The 15,610-nt window shown below is 37.3% G+C and overlaps 3 protein-coding genes, 1 long non-coding RNA gene and 1 pseudogene across 15 annotated transcripts; 3 read left to right on the forward strand and 2 right to left on the reverse strand.

Annotated features, from left to right (window-relative positions):
- The first annotated feature begins 1,758 nt into the window (after positions 1-1,758).
- Positions 1,759-5,187, forward strand: LOC108843897 (probable galacturonosyltransferase 6). 2 transcript variants are annotated; one of them, XM_018617052.2, is made up of 9 exons: positions 1,759-2,066; positions 2,222-2,256; positions 2,361-2,402; positions 2,491-2,593; positions 2,686-2,759; positions 2,860-3,131; positions 3,288-3,645; positions 3,812-4,333; positions 4,719-5,187. In XM_018617052.2, exons 1-9 carry the CDS (start codon positions 1,955-1,957, stop codon positions 4,992-4,994), a joined length of 1,794 nt encoding a protein of 597 aa, XP_018472554.1. In that variant the 5' UTR covers positions 1,759-1,954; the 3' UTR covers positions 4,995-5,187. The 2 variants fall into 2 exon arrangements, with proteins under 2 accessions (XP_018472554.1, XP_056861533.1); XM_057005553.1 differs by having other exon boundaries at positions 2,003-2,066; positions 2,491-2,597.
- Positions 5,188-5,485: 298 nt separating this feature from the next.
- Positions 5,486-6,229, forward strand: LOC108844034 (photosystem II reaction center W protein, chloroplastic). The gene is made up of 2 exons (XM_018617231.2): positions 5,486-5,644; positions 5,735-6,229. The coding sequence occupies exons 1-2, from the start codon at positions 5,560-5,562 to the stop codon at positions 6,043-6,045; spliced, it is 396 nt and encodes a 131-aa protein (XP_018472733.1). The 5' UTR covers positions 5,486-5,559; the 3' UTR covers positions 6,046-6,229.
- Positions 6,230-7,151: 922 nt separating this feature from the next.
- LOC130509502 (uncharacterized) lies at positions 7,152-8,571 on the reverse strand. Its single transcript, XM_057005622.1, has 3 exons — positions 8,386-8,571; positions 8,038-8,294; positions 7,152-7,860 (listed from the first exon to the last, which is right to left on the reverse strand). Exons 1-3 carry the CDS (start codon positions 8,515-8,517, stop codon positions 7,473-7,475), a joined length of 777 nt encoding a protein of 258 aa, XP_056861602.1. The 5' UTR covers positions 8,518-8,571; the 3' UTR covers positions 7,152-7,472.
- A 1,640-nt stretch (positions 8,572-10,211) lies between these two features.
- On the reverse strand, positions 10,212-12,972 carry LOC130509519 (uncharacterized). Of its 11 annotated transcripts, none has more exons than XR_008943539.1 (6): positions 12,481-12,971; positions 12,299-12,376; positions 11,657-12,180; positions 11,456-11,544; positions 11,231-11,376; positions 10,212-11,005 (listed from the first exon to the last, which is right to left on the reverse strand). It is a non-coding gene; the product is annotated as an uncharacterized LOC130509519 (long non-coding RNA). The 11 variants fall into 11 exon arrangements; XR_008943540.1 differs by having other exon boundaries at positions 12,299-12,385; XR_008943537.1 differs by having other exon boundaries at positions 11,657-11,755; positions 12,299-12,476; positions 12,598-12,967.
- A 1,222-nt stretch (positions 12,973-14,194) lies between these two features.
- Positions 14,195-15,504, forward strand: LOC130495519 (UDP-glycosyltransferase 75B1-like; annotated as a pseudogene).
- Positions 15,505-15,610: the final 106 nt, after the last annotated feature.

Genomic DNA, 15,610 nt, shown 5'->3' on the forward strand with positions numbered 1-15,610 from the left:
AAGCAGCTGTTTTTACAGAGAGAAATTTAATTCCAAAAACAACAGTCTCCTCTCGTTTAGCAAGGCCAAAAACACCATTTAGATTCATGTGTATGCAAAAAAGGCTAGTGGGATTATCACTAATACTAAACATGTGATTTATACTGTATCATATTTGTTCTTGAGATACCATCTCAGCTCACTAACTAGTCCATGATCATCAACTCGAATAGAATTAAGATGGCACTGCATGATTGTAAGAGTTATAAAAGATGTGGTGATGTCTCATGGCGTTTGGTGCAAAAGATATTTTCTAAATCTTCTTTGTATTTGGGATTCTCCCTTTTAAGAGAGTGAATTTGGGCCGAGTTCAGTCAGTGAGGCCATGCAGCTTTGGTTTCCCACTCGGACTAGCCTTTCTGACTCTGCTTCTTCTACTGTTAGCTAGGCTAAGTCTTTTCAATTTGGGTCCTTAGTCCAATATGGTACATCAGGTATTGGGCGTTTTGTTCAATATCTTTAAGGGCCTTCTACACAACTGACTCATCCCAGGTTCAGAATAATTCCTAGATTATGTGATTGAGCATTTTGTAATGTTAATTCTTGTCACAGTTATATATAAAGATTTTCCACGTTGGTAGTGCTCTCATTGTTCTCTTAAAATAAATTTTAGTATTAAAAAAATACAAATTATTCACAAGAGAATGTGTCTTATTTTTTGTTGTGCAACATTATATATGTGTCTTATAAGATTAATCTTATACATTTATTTTGTGACAAGTATAGCAATACAAGAACATGTTTTCATACAAGAGCATGTTCTCTTTCTCTTTCTTACCTTTTTAGTTTTTTTTTTTTTTAATTTTGAGAACAATGGTGAAAACACAACCATTGTAGATACTCTAATGCACTAAATTTAAGCAAGATAATAATTATAAAAAGGTGAATTAGAAGGAGGCGTTCATGAAGTTTCAACATTTTATTTTTGAAAATAGTTATATGATAGATGGGAAAAGATGTCCATATCTTTTGACATGATAGAGTTCCTGTATAATATAGTTTATGATTATTAACAAACTCACAGACCCAAAAGTATTAGTTTATGATCATGAAACTCAAATGTAGCAATTGTTTTGGTAAAAAGTAAATATCATATATATGAAAGGAGATTTACAAGAATTGTAGATATAGATTATGTTACATCCTTGGCAAAAAAGAGAAAAAAACAAGTTGCAAACAAAGTTGTAGATGAGAAAACTAGTGTCATCCATCCACTTATCCACAGGGTTGAGGAAATGCTTATTCCCCCTCCTTGCTGTTACAGTGCTGCTCATTTCTCTGTCAATGAGCTTGAATACGGTGGTGGGTGGCAAGACAAGGTGGTTTGTGTAACAAATGTAGCAATTAGTTAATTCAAACTTGATATATATACCTTACTCTGATAAAAACAAAAGATTGGAACGTAATAAACATCAACTGCTTCACTAACAAAATAAAAAGAAACTTCAGACCAGGTCCTTTTCCGATTGGTGACTAGTTTCCAAAAGAAGACAATGATCACATTAATTACTTGCAGCTTCATCAACGGCGTAATCAGTAACCACATGGCTTCACATGTACGCCTACCCGCACTTGATCCGCATCACTGCGTCCTCGGTCGCTCTTCACGGCAACATGTGACATGTTAACACGAACACCAAAAAGGCCTATACCAATAAAAAATATCACAAAAAAATACTATACTGTATAGTAGTGAATATAAATTTAAAGTTTCGCTAGAGCTAATAAAAAAAAAAAGAATATTATAAGAGCAGAGGATCTCCCGATGATGCATGAATGAAGGAAGCTCTGAATCTAAAAACTCCCTCCGACCCCCAAACCTAGAATTTTGAAGCGGAAGAAAACACACAGAATCTGAGGATCGTATCGTATCGTCAGCGTTTGATGAGATACACGAATAGTTAAATTTATAGTCATGAATCAAATTCGTCGATGGCAGAGGATCATGTTCCTCTCCCTGCTATCGATCTCCGTGTTGGCTCCTCTCGTTTTCGTCTCGAATCGGCTCAACACCATCACTCCCGTTGGTCAGCTTCTTCTTTCTCCTCCCTATTTCCCCCTTCTAGATTTACGACTATTAGCTTAAGTTTTTACCGGATGATGATGATCATGTGGAAATTGCGTAATAGATTTAATCTGAGTTTTGGTTTGATTTTTCATTTCTGAATTGTTTTCTGTGCAGGTCGGAGGGAATTTATGGAAGAACTATCCAACTTCGTAAGTCTGATGATTCTTCTGCTAAGTTTCTAGATCTTATTAGTCTTGCTTTAATTATTTACTTCTACACCATAGCTGAGATGCGCTATTATTTATCTTTGCAGAGATACAGGACTAATGACCTCAGGCTTAACGCTATCGAACATGTAAAAACTTACTGATTTTACTCATCTCCTCAAAACCTTTTTTTTTTTTTTACCATTCATTTGATATATAAATTGTTTCTGGAATTAGGAGGATGGACAAGGCTTGAAGGGGCCAAGGCTCATTCTCTACAAGGATGGGGAGGAGTTTAATTCCACTGTTAGTGATGATGAGAAAGATAAAACTATTGATGGTTGGTGGGGGGTCATTATTTGCAACTTAAGCTTTGTTTTGTTTTTCCATTAACTCTTCAGCTTTCTTATCGGTACTTGTTATGGCTTTCAGGCAATAATCTTAAATACAGGGAAGGGAAAGTAATTGATTCACAGCAGACTACGACACTAAGCTCTGATTCCAAGGTGTGTATTTTTACAGTATTGAATCCTACAATCAGATTACTAGACATTACGCTTCATATTGCGACCTGACGTATTATTGTTTTGTTTTGTTTTGTGACAGGATCAAATTCTAAGAGTTAACCAACTTGCTAATAAAACGGAGTTCAAACCCCCATTATCCAAAGGTGAAAAGAAAACAAAGGTTCATCAGTCTGATAGAGCAACAGATACGAAGATAAAGGAAATCAGAGACAAGATTATACAAGCCAAGGCCTATCTGAATTTTGCCCCGTCTGGAAGTAATTCTCAGATTGTCAAGGAGTTGAGAACTCGATTGAGAGAGCTGGAACGGGCTGTTGGTGATGTGACAAAGGATAAGGATTTGTCAAAGGGGTAAGTACAGCTGCTTGATTGATTCATAAGGAGACTATAACGTAATAGCATTCATAGGCTTTCTGTAACAACTACAACCTTTTTATTGTTAAAAAATTTATTGCTGTTTAAGAAGAAGAATCTTATGTTAACCTCTGGCATGCTTGTTTCTTTCAGCGCGCTTCGGAGGCTGAAGCCCCTGGAAGCTTCATTGTACAAGGCTAGTCGTGTCTTTAACAATTGCCCTGCCATAGCTAACAAACTCCGTGCCATGAATTATAACACAGAAGAACTAGTTCAGGCGCAGAAAAATCAAGCATCATATCTAATGCACCTTGCTGCAAGGACCACCCCAAAAGGGCAACACTGTCTCTCCATGCGGTTGACATCGGAGTACTTTGCCTTGGATCCTGAAAAAAGGCAGATGCCTAACCAGGAAAAGTACAATGATCCTAGACTCAATCATTATGTTGTCTTCTCTGACAATGTTTTGGCTTCTGCTGTCGTTGCTAACTCTACGATATCTTCTTCAAAGGTAAGTTTTCACATTTCCTTATCTTTTATATTTGATAATAATCTACTGCTGTTTTCTAAATTTCTAATCGGATATCATTTTATGTTATGTTTCAAGGGCCTTGCCCTCTATCGTTTCTCATTTGTTTAAGCCACTTGTTAATCTGAGTTCCTAATGCTATTTGCAGGAACCGGAAAAAATAGTATTCCATGTCGTGACTGATTCACTTAACTACCCAGCAATCTCAATGTGGTTTTTGCTAAACATCCAAAGTGTAGCTGCTATCCAAATCAAAAACATTGATGATATGGATGTCCTGCCTTCAGATTATGACCAGTTGCTGATGAAGCAAAGCTCCAATGACCCAAGATTCATCTCTACCCTCAATCACGCACGCTTCTATCTCCCCGATATATTCCCGGGTTTGAATAAGATGGTACTCTTTGACCATGATGTAGTTGTTCAACGAGATTTAAGTAGACTGTGGAGCATCGATATGAAGGGGAAGGTGGTTGGTGCTGTAGAGACTTGTAAAGAAGGCGAACCTTCATTCCATTCAATGAGCACATTTATTAATTTCTCAGACGCATGGGTCTCTGGGAAATTCAGTCCTAAAGCTTGCACGTGGGCGTTTGGGATGAATCTTGTTGATCTCGAAGAATGGAGAAGACGGAAGTTGACTTCTACATACATTAAATACTTCAACCTGGTACGCACATTACACTCTCTACTGCACTTACTCTCCTAAAATAACTAACACCCTAGTCCTATATCTGCTTAGAATGCGCCCTCTTCAAAGCTTCCCATGTGGGTTCTTCGATTCAATTATACACCACTTTTATCTGAAAAGGTCTTAAAAATAATAACTAACGAGTTTTAGTTTTGGCTTTGTTGGGAAATAAAGTTATTCATATTAATATATTCAGAATCAAGGGCTGTAACTAGCAAACGAACATAAGTGAAGTTAGTATAGTTCTAGAGAAAGAGGTGGTTACGTTCAACATCATATCTTTTTCTCTATTTACATACACAGATTATATGTGTGTAATAAACTTAAATCTGACAGATGTTTGTGAGGATTTATTTTATGGCAGGGAACAAAGAGACCTTTGTGGAAAGCTGGGAGCTTACCAATAGGTTGGTTGACTTTCTATAGGCAAACATTAGCGTTGGACAAGAGATGGCATGTGATGGGGTTAGGACGCGAAGCAGGCATCAAAACGGTTGACATTGAACAAGCCGCGGTTATACACTACGACGGGATCATGAAGCCGTGGTTGGATATTGGAATAGATAAATACAAAAGATACTGGAACATGCATGTCCCTTACTATCACTCCTACTTGCAACAGTGCAATATTCACGCTTGATACTAAAAAACAACTTCCACAATATAGGTTCAGTTCTATATTCTTTCCTTTTTTTGGTTAAAAGAAGCTTATGAGAATGTTACGAATGGTATTATTAGCTTCATTCTTTTACTCTTCTGAGTGTAAATCTTGGCTATTCTTTTTTCATATTTTCCAGAGCTTACTTAATCTTAAACTTGGCCTCAGCGAGTTATTAACGTCTTCTTTTAGAGACCTATACATATGATAGTTCCGTGCTCCCTGATTGTGTTGAAGGTGGTTCTGATCTCTTCGTTTATAAATGCTCGAAACTTTAAGTGAACTCACCAAACATTATTCATGTGCTATGTACAAGTTTGGTCAAAAAAATTGTCGGAACTCTTGTGTGGAGAGGTAAAGATTGTGTGGTAGGAAACGGATGAGACGTGACAGCTGGAGAGAAATAATTGGTAAGATTGTGTGGTAGGAATCCGATTTCAGATAAAGTACTATTTCCATCACTTGTCAAGAGGCTACAACTACAAAACCAAAAAAAAAAACAATCTCGTTTGATCAAGGCTTGTGAGTTTGGAAAAGCTAAAAGACAATGGCAAGCTTCACTTCCTCCGTCACTTGTCCTAATCTTCTTATGAAGCCTTCAGTCACAGCTATCTCCACTGAGATTGTGTATGGTAAACCTCTGTTTGCGTAGTAATATCTCTTCTTCTACTTATGAATCTGAGTTGGCAGTGTGTTATATTTGATGTTTTGCTTCTGTTTAGGTCTTCCAAGGATGATCAAGAGAAGCAGTGGAGTGAAATGCTCGATGGAGACAAAGCAGCCCAAGCAAGAAAAGAGCTCAACGGCAGGTTCGTCCGTGTTGGCGCTTATGTTAACAGCTGTGGTGAGTAGTAGCCCAGCAATGGCATTGGTGGACGAGAGGATGTCCACGGAAGGAACAGGACTGCCTTTTGGTCTGAGCAATAACCTGTTGGGTTGGATTTTGTTGGGCGTGTTTGGTTTGATATGGGCTGTTTACTTTAACTACACGTCTTCCCTCGATGAGGATGATGATTCTGGGCTTTCCCTCTGAAAGTTCCCACTCTCTGTTTCTCTCTCATTTTTCAGTGAACATGAAAGTGAAAATGCTCTGTACCTTCTTGTAAAGTAAGTGAAAAAAAAAGAGAGAGACCAGACCTTGTGTAAAATGCAGTAAAATGTGTATTGTTTGTGGGTTCAATAAATTTATTGGGCCAATACAAAAGCCCATTAATGTTCCTGGTGGGAGTCTTGTGCCAGATTGAGTAGCAAGAGTTGAGACCTGAGCCAAACTTCTATTTCGACAGAAAAAAATCTTCAAAATACTGTTTATTGTCCTAACATGGGAGTTTGGAAGGCCTTTCCTTGTAGTAGTATATATAAAAAGCAGCAATACATATTAGAGAGATTTGTGTTACAGGAAAGAGAAAACATCATATTAGAAAGATTAAAAAAAACAAAAGAAAGTTAGTTACGTTCTCAGCCCATTAAGGTGTACGGCCCATTAGGGGAGAATATTGAGAGATATAACAAAAGATCCTTTTTTTAAAGAGTTAGTTACGTTCTCAGTCCCGCCAAGCAGCAGAGATGGAGAGAAGAATCGAGCGGAAGAGAGAAACGCCGGCGATCTGATCGTCGTCTCCTCCTTCTCTCAGCCAATTCGTGAATCTCGAGAGGTATGTGAATCGCGACTTTAACAGCTGTTTGCGTACTCAGGTATTGGATGATTCGTCGATTTTGCTAGTTACTTACGATTCGTTCGTTTATTGATTCTCAACTGATACTGGAGTTCGTCGATCCTGTGTGAAAGCTTTCATGGAATCTCGAAGTAGAGTCTCAGATTGTATCGTTTTATAGATCCATTTTGAAATATTGATGTAATCTTGAACAAGGATCGATCTCAGAATGTATCGCGCGATGGTGCATCGATGACCGATTCGGAATCGCTGAATTTCAGATTCGAGTTTTATAGATCAAGTTTGATGTTAGCTAAGCTAGAATATGGTTTCGCTTTCCAATGATTGATTCAGAATCTGAAATCCTGTATTTGGTGTTGATTCGTCATAAACAGAGTTGATTAGTAGCTGCGGATTGTTAAAGTGATCATTGTGTAGATTCTTGTGATGATATTGTTAAATTTCTGAGAAAAACTCTGTTCTTGTTTATTGCGATTCTGGAAAGTTTCAGGACATACAACGAGTGGCAGAAAGAAAGGGAAGGATAGGAAAGGAGCTTCTTCGTCAAGTAACGATGATGCTGTTGGGTACTTCATCGGTAAGATTCACTGATATGTTGATCTGATCAAACTTTCTTTTCGTGACAGCACAAGCCTTAGCAGATCTGAATATTGCAAACTAATATGGTAATTGCTCCTGTCTTAGGGCCAGAGTAACACGCAGAGTCAAGCTACCAATCATCTCACAATGGGACCAATCATGGATAAGGGATAGCTACCTCTCGTGCTGCCGACAGTTTTACACCTTACCGGAGTTGATCGAGTACATGACAACCAGGTACCCGGGCCAGGTCACAGCAAAACAGGTGACAGACGTTTTCAGAGAGATGCTGAGAAGTCAAAACGCTGAAAAGTATCTGAGAGCATCGCAACACCACTCCAGAGTAAGGCAGATGGAACGCGAAAGGCTTGCAAGCACTTCTGTGAGCACTCCTCCTGCGAGCACTCCTCCTGCAAGCACTCCTCCAGCAAGTGATGCCGCAAGTACAAGCACTTCTGTTAGCACTCCTCCAGCAAGTGATGCCGCAAGTACAAGCACTTCTGTTAGCACTCCTCCTGCAAGTGATGCCGCAACTACAAGCACTGCTCCTCCTCAGAACGATGGCGCTAGCTCTTCTTCTCCTTAGAGGAAAACTACTCGAGGAAAATTACTTGGGAATTATACTCATGCATCAATATGAGACCGAGTCCACGATAGGAAGAAAAAAAATATTGTAAAATAAACCCTTACAAAAATCCAAATCGAAGCTAATAAAACGTCTGCATGAATTTGTAAATATCACAATCTAGAAAAGTAAACCAAACAATTACTTTGTCGAAGAAGAACCCACACCACCACTCGTACCATTATTACTCCTCTCAAGAGCTCTTTTCTGTGAAACTCTGAGATATGCTTCTGCATTGCGGCCGGTTAAAAGCTCCCTGAAAACATTTGTCACTGTGGTCTTTGGCAAACCATGATTCACCTTCATGTAACTGATCATCTCAGGAAGGCTATAGAAATTCTCACAGCAAAAAAAGTAACTATCCTTCACTTTCTTCTGTTCCCTTGTCAGATTCGGATATTTCTGATTACAAATGCAAATTAACTATGAATCATCTACTCAATAAAATATACATGATAGTCACAGTGATTTGCCAAACAAATTTTGTTACTACCTTGGAAATAACTTGTTTGTCACGTTTGCTTGTGGATCTCTCGGCAACTTTTTTTTTGTCTGACTCAACTAACTCTGTTTTTGGGATCTGGGCCTCTTCCTCCTCGTACTTGTCTCTCCGTGTTGTTGCCATAAGATCTCTTCCAAAACAATTGTCTGATATTTTAGGGTTTTGAGACGGACTGAATGAATGAAACTACTATATATATTTCCAAGACAGGGCCTTACTAGGCTTTTACTGCAAACTCAAAATACAGCCCATCAACCCCAATGTAGATAATTGGACGTGTGTGGACCGTTATCCTGGCCGTGACCGTTAAATTGGTTTTGTCCTGGTCGTCAGATTGCGCAAGCTTGTAAGCCTCTGCTTCATCATCTAGGGATATGGTCATCGGTTAGGACGCTAGCACGTGGCTATGAGATAGTGATGGGATTGCTTCTGTTCACGCCGGTTGCATTCTTGGCTTGGTTTCCTTTTGTGTCCCGGTCCTGAAAACCCAAAACAAATATGGACTGGAAGCAAAAAAAAAAAAACTGTAATCTGGTTTCGAACCTACTACCTTTATGTATACAGAAAATAACCGAAAATTATGTATTTTGTTGTAGCGGCCGGAAACTGATGCTTCGATTGCTTCTGCCCAGGACCGCTACTGTGTCTGAGTTCCAGACAAAAATGCTCTTTAACCAAGCGTTTAGCAGAGGTCTGCAAATTTCTCGTATTCGTGGTGGTCATAGAAAAGACAGGTCTTCCAAAAACAAGGAGTGACCTATGTAAATGGCGTGTACATTTAGAAATAAGTTTAATGGTTATACATTGCTTGATTCGCAAGTTATCTATATTTTGAAGTTAAACCTTGTATAACCTTTTCATACAACCATGTATTTTTTTTGTTGATCTATTCCAAACTCAATCATGCATAGAGGAAAGTGAGACGTAGCTCTTAACTTTTCCCTGCTGATTTAAAAGACTTAAGAACATGTTCATCATTTGGACTTCTCTACATAGGATATATCGTTTTCTCTCGTACACGTCATGAATCATGATAACGACAGAGTAATTATTGTTTCATTATTTGTTCATGTGTTACCGTGTTCTTTGTTTATGGCTCCGAATGGTAAAAGCAGTTCAAGCGGTGCAGATCAAGCAGATCATGCAGATCAAGCAGAACAAGTGTAGATCAAGCAGATTTTGCGGGAGAAAGACAGATCAAACAAATCAGATATTTTCTTGTAGTTATGAATGACAAAAGCAGTTCAACAAATGCAGATCATATGTTTACATAATAAAAGTTTAAACAAAACATATAATACATAAGTATTATACATAAACCAAGGTAAATGTGCTCATATATATATATACTAGGGTAAATCCGCCCTACGGGCGGGCACGTGTTATAGTGTAATTAAAATTTTGAAAATCTAATTTTGTTACCAATTAAAATAACATTAGCTTTCATTATTTGTTTTCTTATTATTATTAGATAAATATTATCTCATCTTTTAAATAAGTTCTATCAAAACGTTAATTGCTTCATTTTTATAGTAAAAACTTATTATATTTATTTCATTTCTTTTATACACAATATGTAAACTATTAAGAACGATAAATATTTTTATATTTAGTTCACTCATGATCTAAATCCTTAGATTGAGAAACCTTTACGCGGCCATATAAAGTCTTATAATGATGCTAATGATTTTTTAATCAAAAGTTTGACATATGTTAAATAGACGATTTGAAAATATTATTTGTCTTTGAGTGCTTTTCAGATGGTTTGATTAATTTTGAAAATGGATTCAAACGATGTTATGTTTTAGCAGATCTTGTTTTCTTTTTTCAAATATGAGATTATGGAATTCAAATATATCATTCATAATATGATAAAATACTGTTAACCTTTTTTGTCAACACAATAATGTTAACTAACCAAATTTGAAAGAAAATGGATCGCTTGGCCCCTCTCTTTCCAGCGGAGGACGCTTTGTATGTTACTAAGGAAACTGGTCACTCGAGGAACAGTCCATTTTCTGTCGAGGGATAGGAATAAACAGGCTTCACAATCTCATGAAACTACCTTCGCTCACGTTGACATGATCACCTGAAACTTCCTTTTTAATTTAATTATTCTTGTGATTCCATCTATGCAAATACATATAAAACTAAAATAGATACTTACCAAACATGTTTGACGAAGCTGGGGCGACCTTCTCGTTTTCTAATCGGCGGTGAAAACCGAGACGGCGGGGAGGGATTAGATAGTTTCCGAGAGATGCTCAACGAATGCTGAGTGATGACGACAGCACATGTGGTTTTAGTTAATAATATACACAGCCCTAATTACAATTTGTGGCAGACTGATAGCCTAAAACCCACTAAGCCAGTAACCAAAATTGAGTTTCAGTACTGGAAATGTGCGAAAGAAGAATTATAAACCAACTTATGGCACTTTGCAACAGCCAGGCTTAGACTGTTCAATAGTTTCAGTATGCATTCCGGTCAAGAGACCAAGCTCAGTGTCATTCTAGCTTAAGACATCAACTGAATCCAATAGCTCATTAGGGAACGGCGTATCCATTCCTCCAACGTCAAGGATGACTGAAACAACTGCTCTATTTAAGGCCTGCAACACATCCACCACCAATCTAAGTTACTTAGAAAATTATACTCAACATAATGTTCCATTAGCAATCTCATCATGATGATTCAAATAATATATGATCAATCTACATTCCAGTTCCAAATGATATATCTTATCTACGACACCATTGCTCGATCTAAACCTAAAGATGCATCCTTGAATAAAATCAAGATTGGAATCAAATAAATTTAAAAACTTGATACGAACCTTAGCAACTTGAGAATGTTGACTGAGTGAGGGATCTCTCTTTGAAGCAGCACACCACCGGCATTCCTCAAGATCTCGAGCTCATCATCGCTCCTCTTCTCAGTCCATCCTCTCATATTAGCACCACCTTTGATAATGATCGACATCTGTCCGTCCATTTCACGGAGAAACAATAAGAGGATAAGCCTCATAAGTTTGTTTTAATTCCTGAGAAAAGAAAGTAACCTTCGAATCAGCGAGGATACGGAAGACGCCATACCGTGCACGACATCAACAGATGAACAAACTGTATGCTGGAGATCTTGTATATAAACCTAAGAACACAAAAAATAATGAAAATATTAATTAAGAAAACGGATTCAAATTAAACAAAGTAAGCTTTTGATCAAAAAAAAAAAAAGAAACAAAGCCAAAACAAACACTCACCACAGACCCACAGCTTTCCAATAATTGGAAGATGAAGCGTGCTGGTTTTCAAGGATTCAGTGATCTCTGTCAAGAAGAGACCATGCTTCTATAATCCATCTACAAATCCAAATACAATGATTTCGTTAGTATAACATAGCATCTACGAATTTACAAAATAACAGGATAATTGACATTGCATTTCTGAGATTGATATCAATGCCTTCCACATGCAGGTACTTATATAGCCTGTTCAAGTTGAGAAAAGAGATAAGGGTCATTGAATGGAGGTGAATAAATGCAATTTGTAACGGCTCGAGAGAGGGAAGATCGATCACGAAACGACACCATCTGACGACTCACGTAAGCCTCATTTCCCATATCCGCACCTCCATTGTTTGTAGACGTAATCAGATTTTTGGAGAAAACGAAGAACCCTAGAACGCTTCTCGTGAAGGAGGTAGGTGCAGGCAAATAACGGTGTAAGGTTTAGTTTCTTTCTCAGGCCAAAATCCATTATTCAAAGCCCACAAATAACACAATCGCTTAAGCCCGTACGAAAATCAAAAGAAAGCAGAAATCGAAGCCTTTTAGTTTAATGAGACGCGAACAATCTCAAACAACTACATATAGATTAGGAAGAAGAAGAAGAGAAGCACAAACCATTTGTATCGAGGAGCTGGAGGCGTCTCTGTAGCGACGGTGCTCTTTGAGCTCGGAGACAGACGATCCCGCTGCAGACTTAGCATTCTCGCCACCGATCAAAAAAAAAGACTTAGATTTAGGTGTGTTCAAGAACAGAGGATGGATGTTCATGACTGAGAGGCAGGGAGATCGAGCCCTACAAAGAGTGAATTTGGTGGAGTTACGTTAGGGAAAGAGAAGATGAGAGCTGAAGCATTCAGACAGGCTTGATGTAGTTGATGCTTCTGCTCCGAGAGAGAGAGAGAATCTTTGTATACCAAGATGATGTTCAAGCAAAATTCTCGCATTGAACCTAGATCGTGGGTGATCGATTAATTGAGGACTTAAAGTTGATAATTCGGTTACAGGCAATGCTGAGGAAGAAGATGAAAGATCACTGCGCAACCGACGTCGAAATCAGATCTGGATATGAGTATCCGAACAGACTTGAGACCTAACGAAATACGGCGTTTAATCACGTCGCTTTTGTTAAACACATAAATTGATCGACGACATGGCCCAACGAAACAGAAGCCCACCAGAACAAAAATAAATGATACTACGCGTTTTGTAAAAATCGACACGTGTTAGCACCTCCTCCCCCTATTTGATGACGTGGCAAGAGGAGAAGAGAGTGAGCTTTTCTTTATATATATAGATATTTACTTTTCATTCTATTTTACATTAATTCTATAAATCTTTTTATGTTAAAATTTTAATTTTTGAAATATTTATATATATACCAAATATATAAAGATTTTGAATTATTTTTAGAAATATAATTTGCATTTAAAAAAAGGAAAAGTATAAAATATACCAAATATATAAAGATTTTGAATTAAATCTACTATATTTGATACTAATATTTATGATATAAATATAATAAATATCATTTCCTAAAGTTTCAAAGAAAATAATAATAAAAAGAAATGCACCATTACATACGAATGTAAAAAAAAATAAAAAAAAATATTCTTATCAATATATTGTGTAAGAAGGTAATGACAGTAAAATACATTATTTATTGAGAATAGATTAATAGTTTTTGATTACTTTAATTGTTAGTAAAAAAAATGATGGGAAATTGCGAGAACAAAAAAACAAGGTTGTTGTTCCTTTGGTATAAATTCTTTTTTGTCCATTTTTTCTCTTTTTTACCCTTTGTATTTCTGAAAACTAATGAAATAAATACTTTTGTGAATAAAAAAAAATATTAAAAATATAAACAATTAATAAAACATCTATATACACAAGCTGATATTTTTTTTTCTTTCAAAAAGTTGATAAATAAAAATTTGGAAATACGTTCTACTAAAAGTAGAATGTGCCTTCTACGGAAGATGGTATAGTAGAAAGCGATTTCTAAAATAAACATGTTCATATACTATTTTTAGAACGTACATTCTACTATTTACTAATTTTCTAAAAAAGTGGAATGCGCATTCTACTAATCCTAAAGCTATCTAGTAAAGTTTGGTATTATTTAAAAAAGTTTGGTATTAATGGATGAACAGCTCCTAAAATATGACGCAGGAGAACTGCCTTTTGCAGAAAAAGACAAAAAAAATTAACATTTTGTGCAGGAGACCTGCCTTTTACCAAAAAACGTGAATGGATATCAATTAAACAAAATAAGGAAAACCAGATGATCTGCTATTGTACTGTCTTTGTTCTGCTGCCCATTCACAACCTATAACTCGTTTTAGGGTTTAGCTTTATTTATTAAGATCAATTTTGTTAAAAATGAAATTATTTTATTTTTGAGTAACTATAAGTCTGTTACTATTTTAGAACTTATATTTAAAAGGATATTAAAAATTAAACATCATTTTAAACTTTTAATCTATATAAACCAAAAAAGCGACTACAATTAAAATGGATTGGTGAATAAAAAGGGTAGCAAGCATCTTTACTTTCAAACAAAACTACAATAATTTGTCAGCCGTAAAGGGAAACAGAGTTAATTGTTTGCATATCCATTGACTCTCCCGTGACTTGCTTGGTGTACACGATACTTCTCAACTGGGCTCCGAAAGTGGCGAATAGGTTTCAGCTCCCCTCTGCTCTTCTCTGGATCCAACCTGCTTTGGTTTTCGACATCTATTACAACCACTTCAACGGCCACAACAACAACAACTCTTGTCTCGAGTTCAAGAACCTCCCATCTCTAGAAACCCGTGATCTTCCTTCTTTCCTCACGCCTGCTAATACAAACCAAGGAGCGTACGCGTCGTTTCAAGAACTCATGGAGCTTCTCAAAGAAGAAACCAATCCGAAGATTCTCGTTAACACGTTCGATTCTCTTGAGCAAGATGCGTTAAAGGCTATCCCTGATATCGGAATGGTGGCGGTTGGTCCTCTACTTCCTTCAGACATGTTCACAGAATAGCCGTTGGCTAGACTCAAAAACAGAGTCCTCTGTTATTTACGTTTCTTTTGGAACGATGGTTGAGTTGTCAAAGAAACAGATAGGGGAGCTAGCGAGAGCTCTCATTGAAGGTAAGAGACCGTTCTTGTGGGTGATAACTGATAAATCCAACAGAGAAGCGATATTAGAAGGAGAGGACGAGACAGAGATTGAGAAGATTGCTGGTTTCAGACAGGAGCTCGTAGAGGTTGGTATGATCGTGTCTTGGTGTTCTCAGGTTGAGGTTTTGAGACACAGAGCCGTAGGTTGCTTTGTGACTCATTGCGGGTGGAGTTCGACGCTTGAGAGTTTGGTTTTAGGAGTTCCGGTGGTGGCGTTTCCGATGTGGTCTGATCAACCTACGAGCGCGAAGCTTCTGGAGGAGCTGTGGAGAACAGGTGTGAGGGTGAGGGAGAACGAGGAAGGATTGGTGGAGAGAGGGGAGATAAGGAGGTGTTTAAGGCAGTGATGGATGAGAGGTTGGTGGAGCTGAGGGAAAACGCTGAGAAATGGAAGCGTTTAGCGGTTGAAGCGGGTAGAGAAGGTGGCTCATCTTATAAGAACATGGAGGCTTTTGTGGATGGGATTTGTCAAGATTGAAGCAGAGGAGGTCAAAGACAAAAATGAGTGTTTAAAGGTATCTAAATCATTCAATCGGTTGTAAACTGTTGTTAATCATGTTACTTCTGTCACTTGTCTATCAGTTTCATTATAACACAAAAAATACATTTACCTATGTCTTGAACAGTTTAATGTATATAACTATATGTAATAGGGGTTTTCCAGCAAATATCTTTCTCCTTAGTTAAATATTTTAACTGAAATAAAATGAGTGTTTGTGCAGCAAAAATAAGACAGGTTTAGAATGTCAATTTACAATTCTT

Source organism: Raphanus sativus, chromosome 1 (genome assembly GCF_000801105.2).
Source record: "Raphanus sativus cultivar WK10039 chromosome 1, ASM80110v3, whole genome shotgun sequence".
Classification (NCBI taxonomy): domain Eukaryota; kingdom Viridiplantae; phylum Streptophyta; class Magnoliopsida; order Brassicales; family Brassicaceae; genus Raphanus; species Raphanus sativus.

Excerpts from the sequence above, each read along its gene's own strand:
- LOC108843897 (XM_018617052.2), top strand. The coding sequence starts at position 1,955 with ATGAATCAAATTCGTCGATGGCAGAGGATCATGTTCCTCTCCCTGCTA. Across the intron at positions 2,760-2,859 it reads CACTAAGCTCTGATTCCAAG|GATCAAATTCTAAGAGTTAA; the intron begins GTGTGTATTTTT and ends GTTTTGTGACAG. Across the intron at positions 3,132-3,287 it reads GATAAGGATTTGTCAAAGGG|CGCGCTTCGGAGGCTGAAGC; the intron begins GTAAGTACAGCT and ends TGTTTCTTTCAG.
- LOC130509502 (XM_057005622.1), bottom strand. The coding sequence starts at position 8,517 with ATGGCAACAACACGGAGAGACAAGTACGAGGAGGAAGAGGCCCAGATC. Across the intron at positions 8,295-8,385 it reads ACAAACAAGTTATTTCCAAG|AAATATCCGAATCTGACAAG; the intron begins GTAGTAACAAAA and ends ATTTGTAATCAG. Across the intron at positions 7,861-8,037 it reads GTGGGTTCTTCTTCGACAAA|TTTTCCTCTAAGGAGAAGAA; the intron begins GTAATTGTTTGG and ends TTCCTCGAGTAG.
- LOC108844034 (XM_018617231.2), top strand. The coding sequence starts at position 5,560 with ATGGCAAGCTTCACTTCCTCCGTCACTTGTCCTAATCTTCTTATGAAG. Across the intron at positions 5,645-5,734 it reads CTCCACTGAGATTGTGTATG|GTCTTCCAAGGATGATCAAG; the intron begins GTAAACCTCTGT and ends GCTTCTGTTTAG.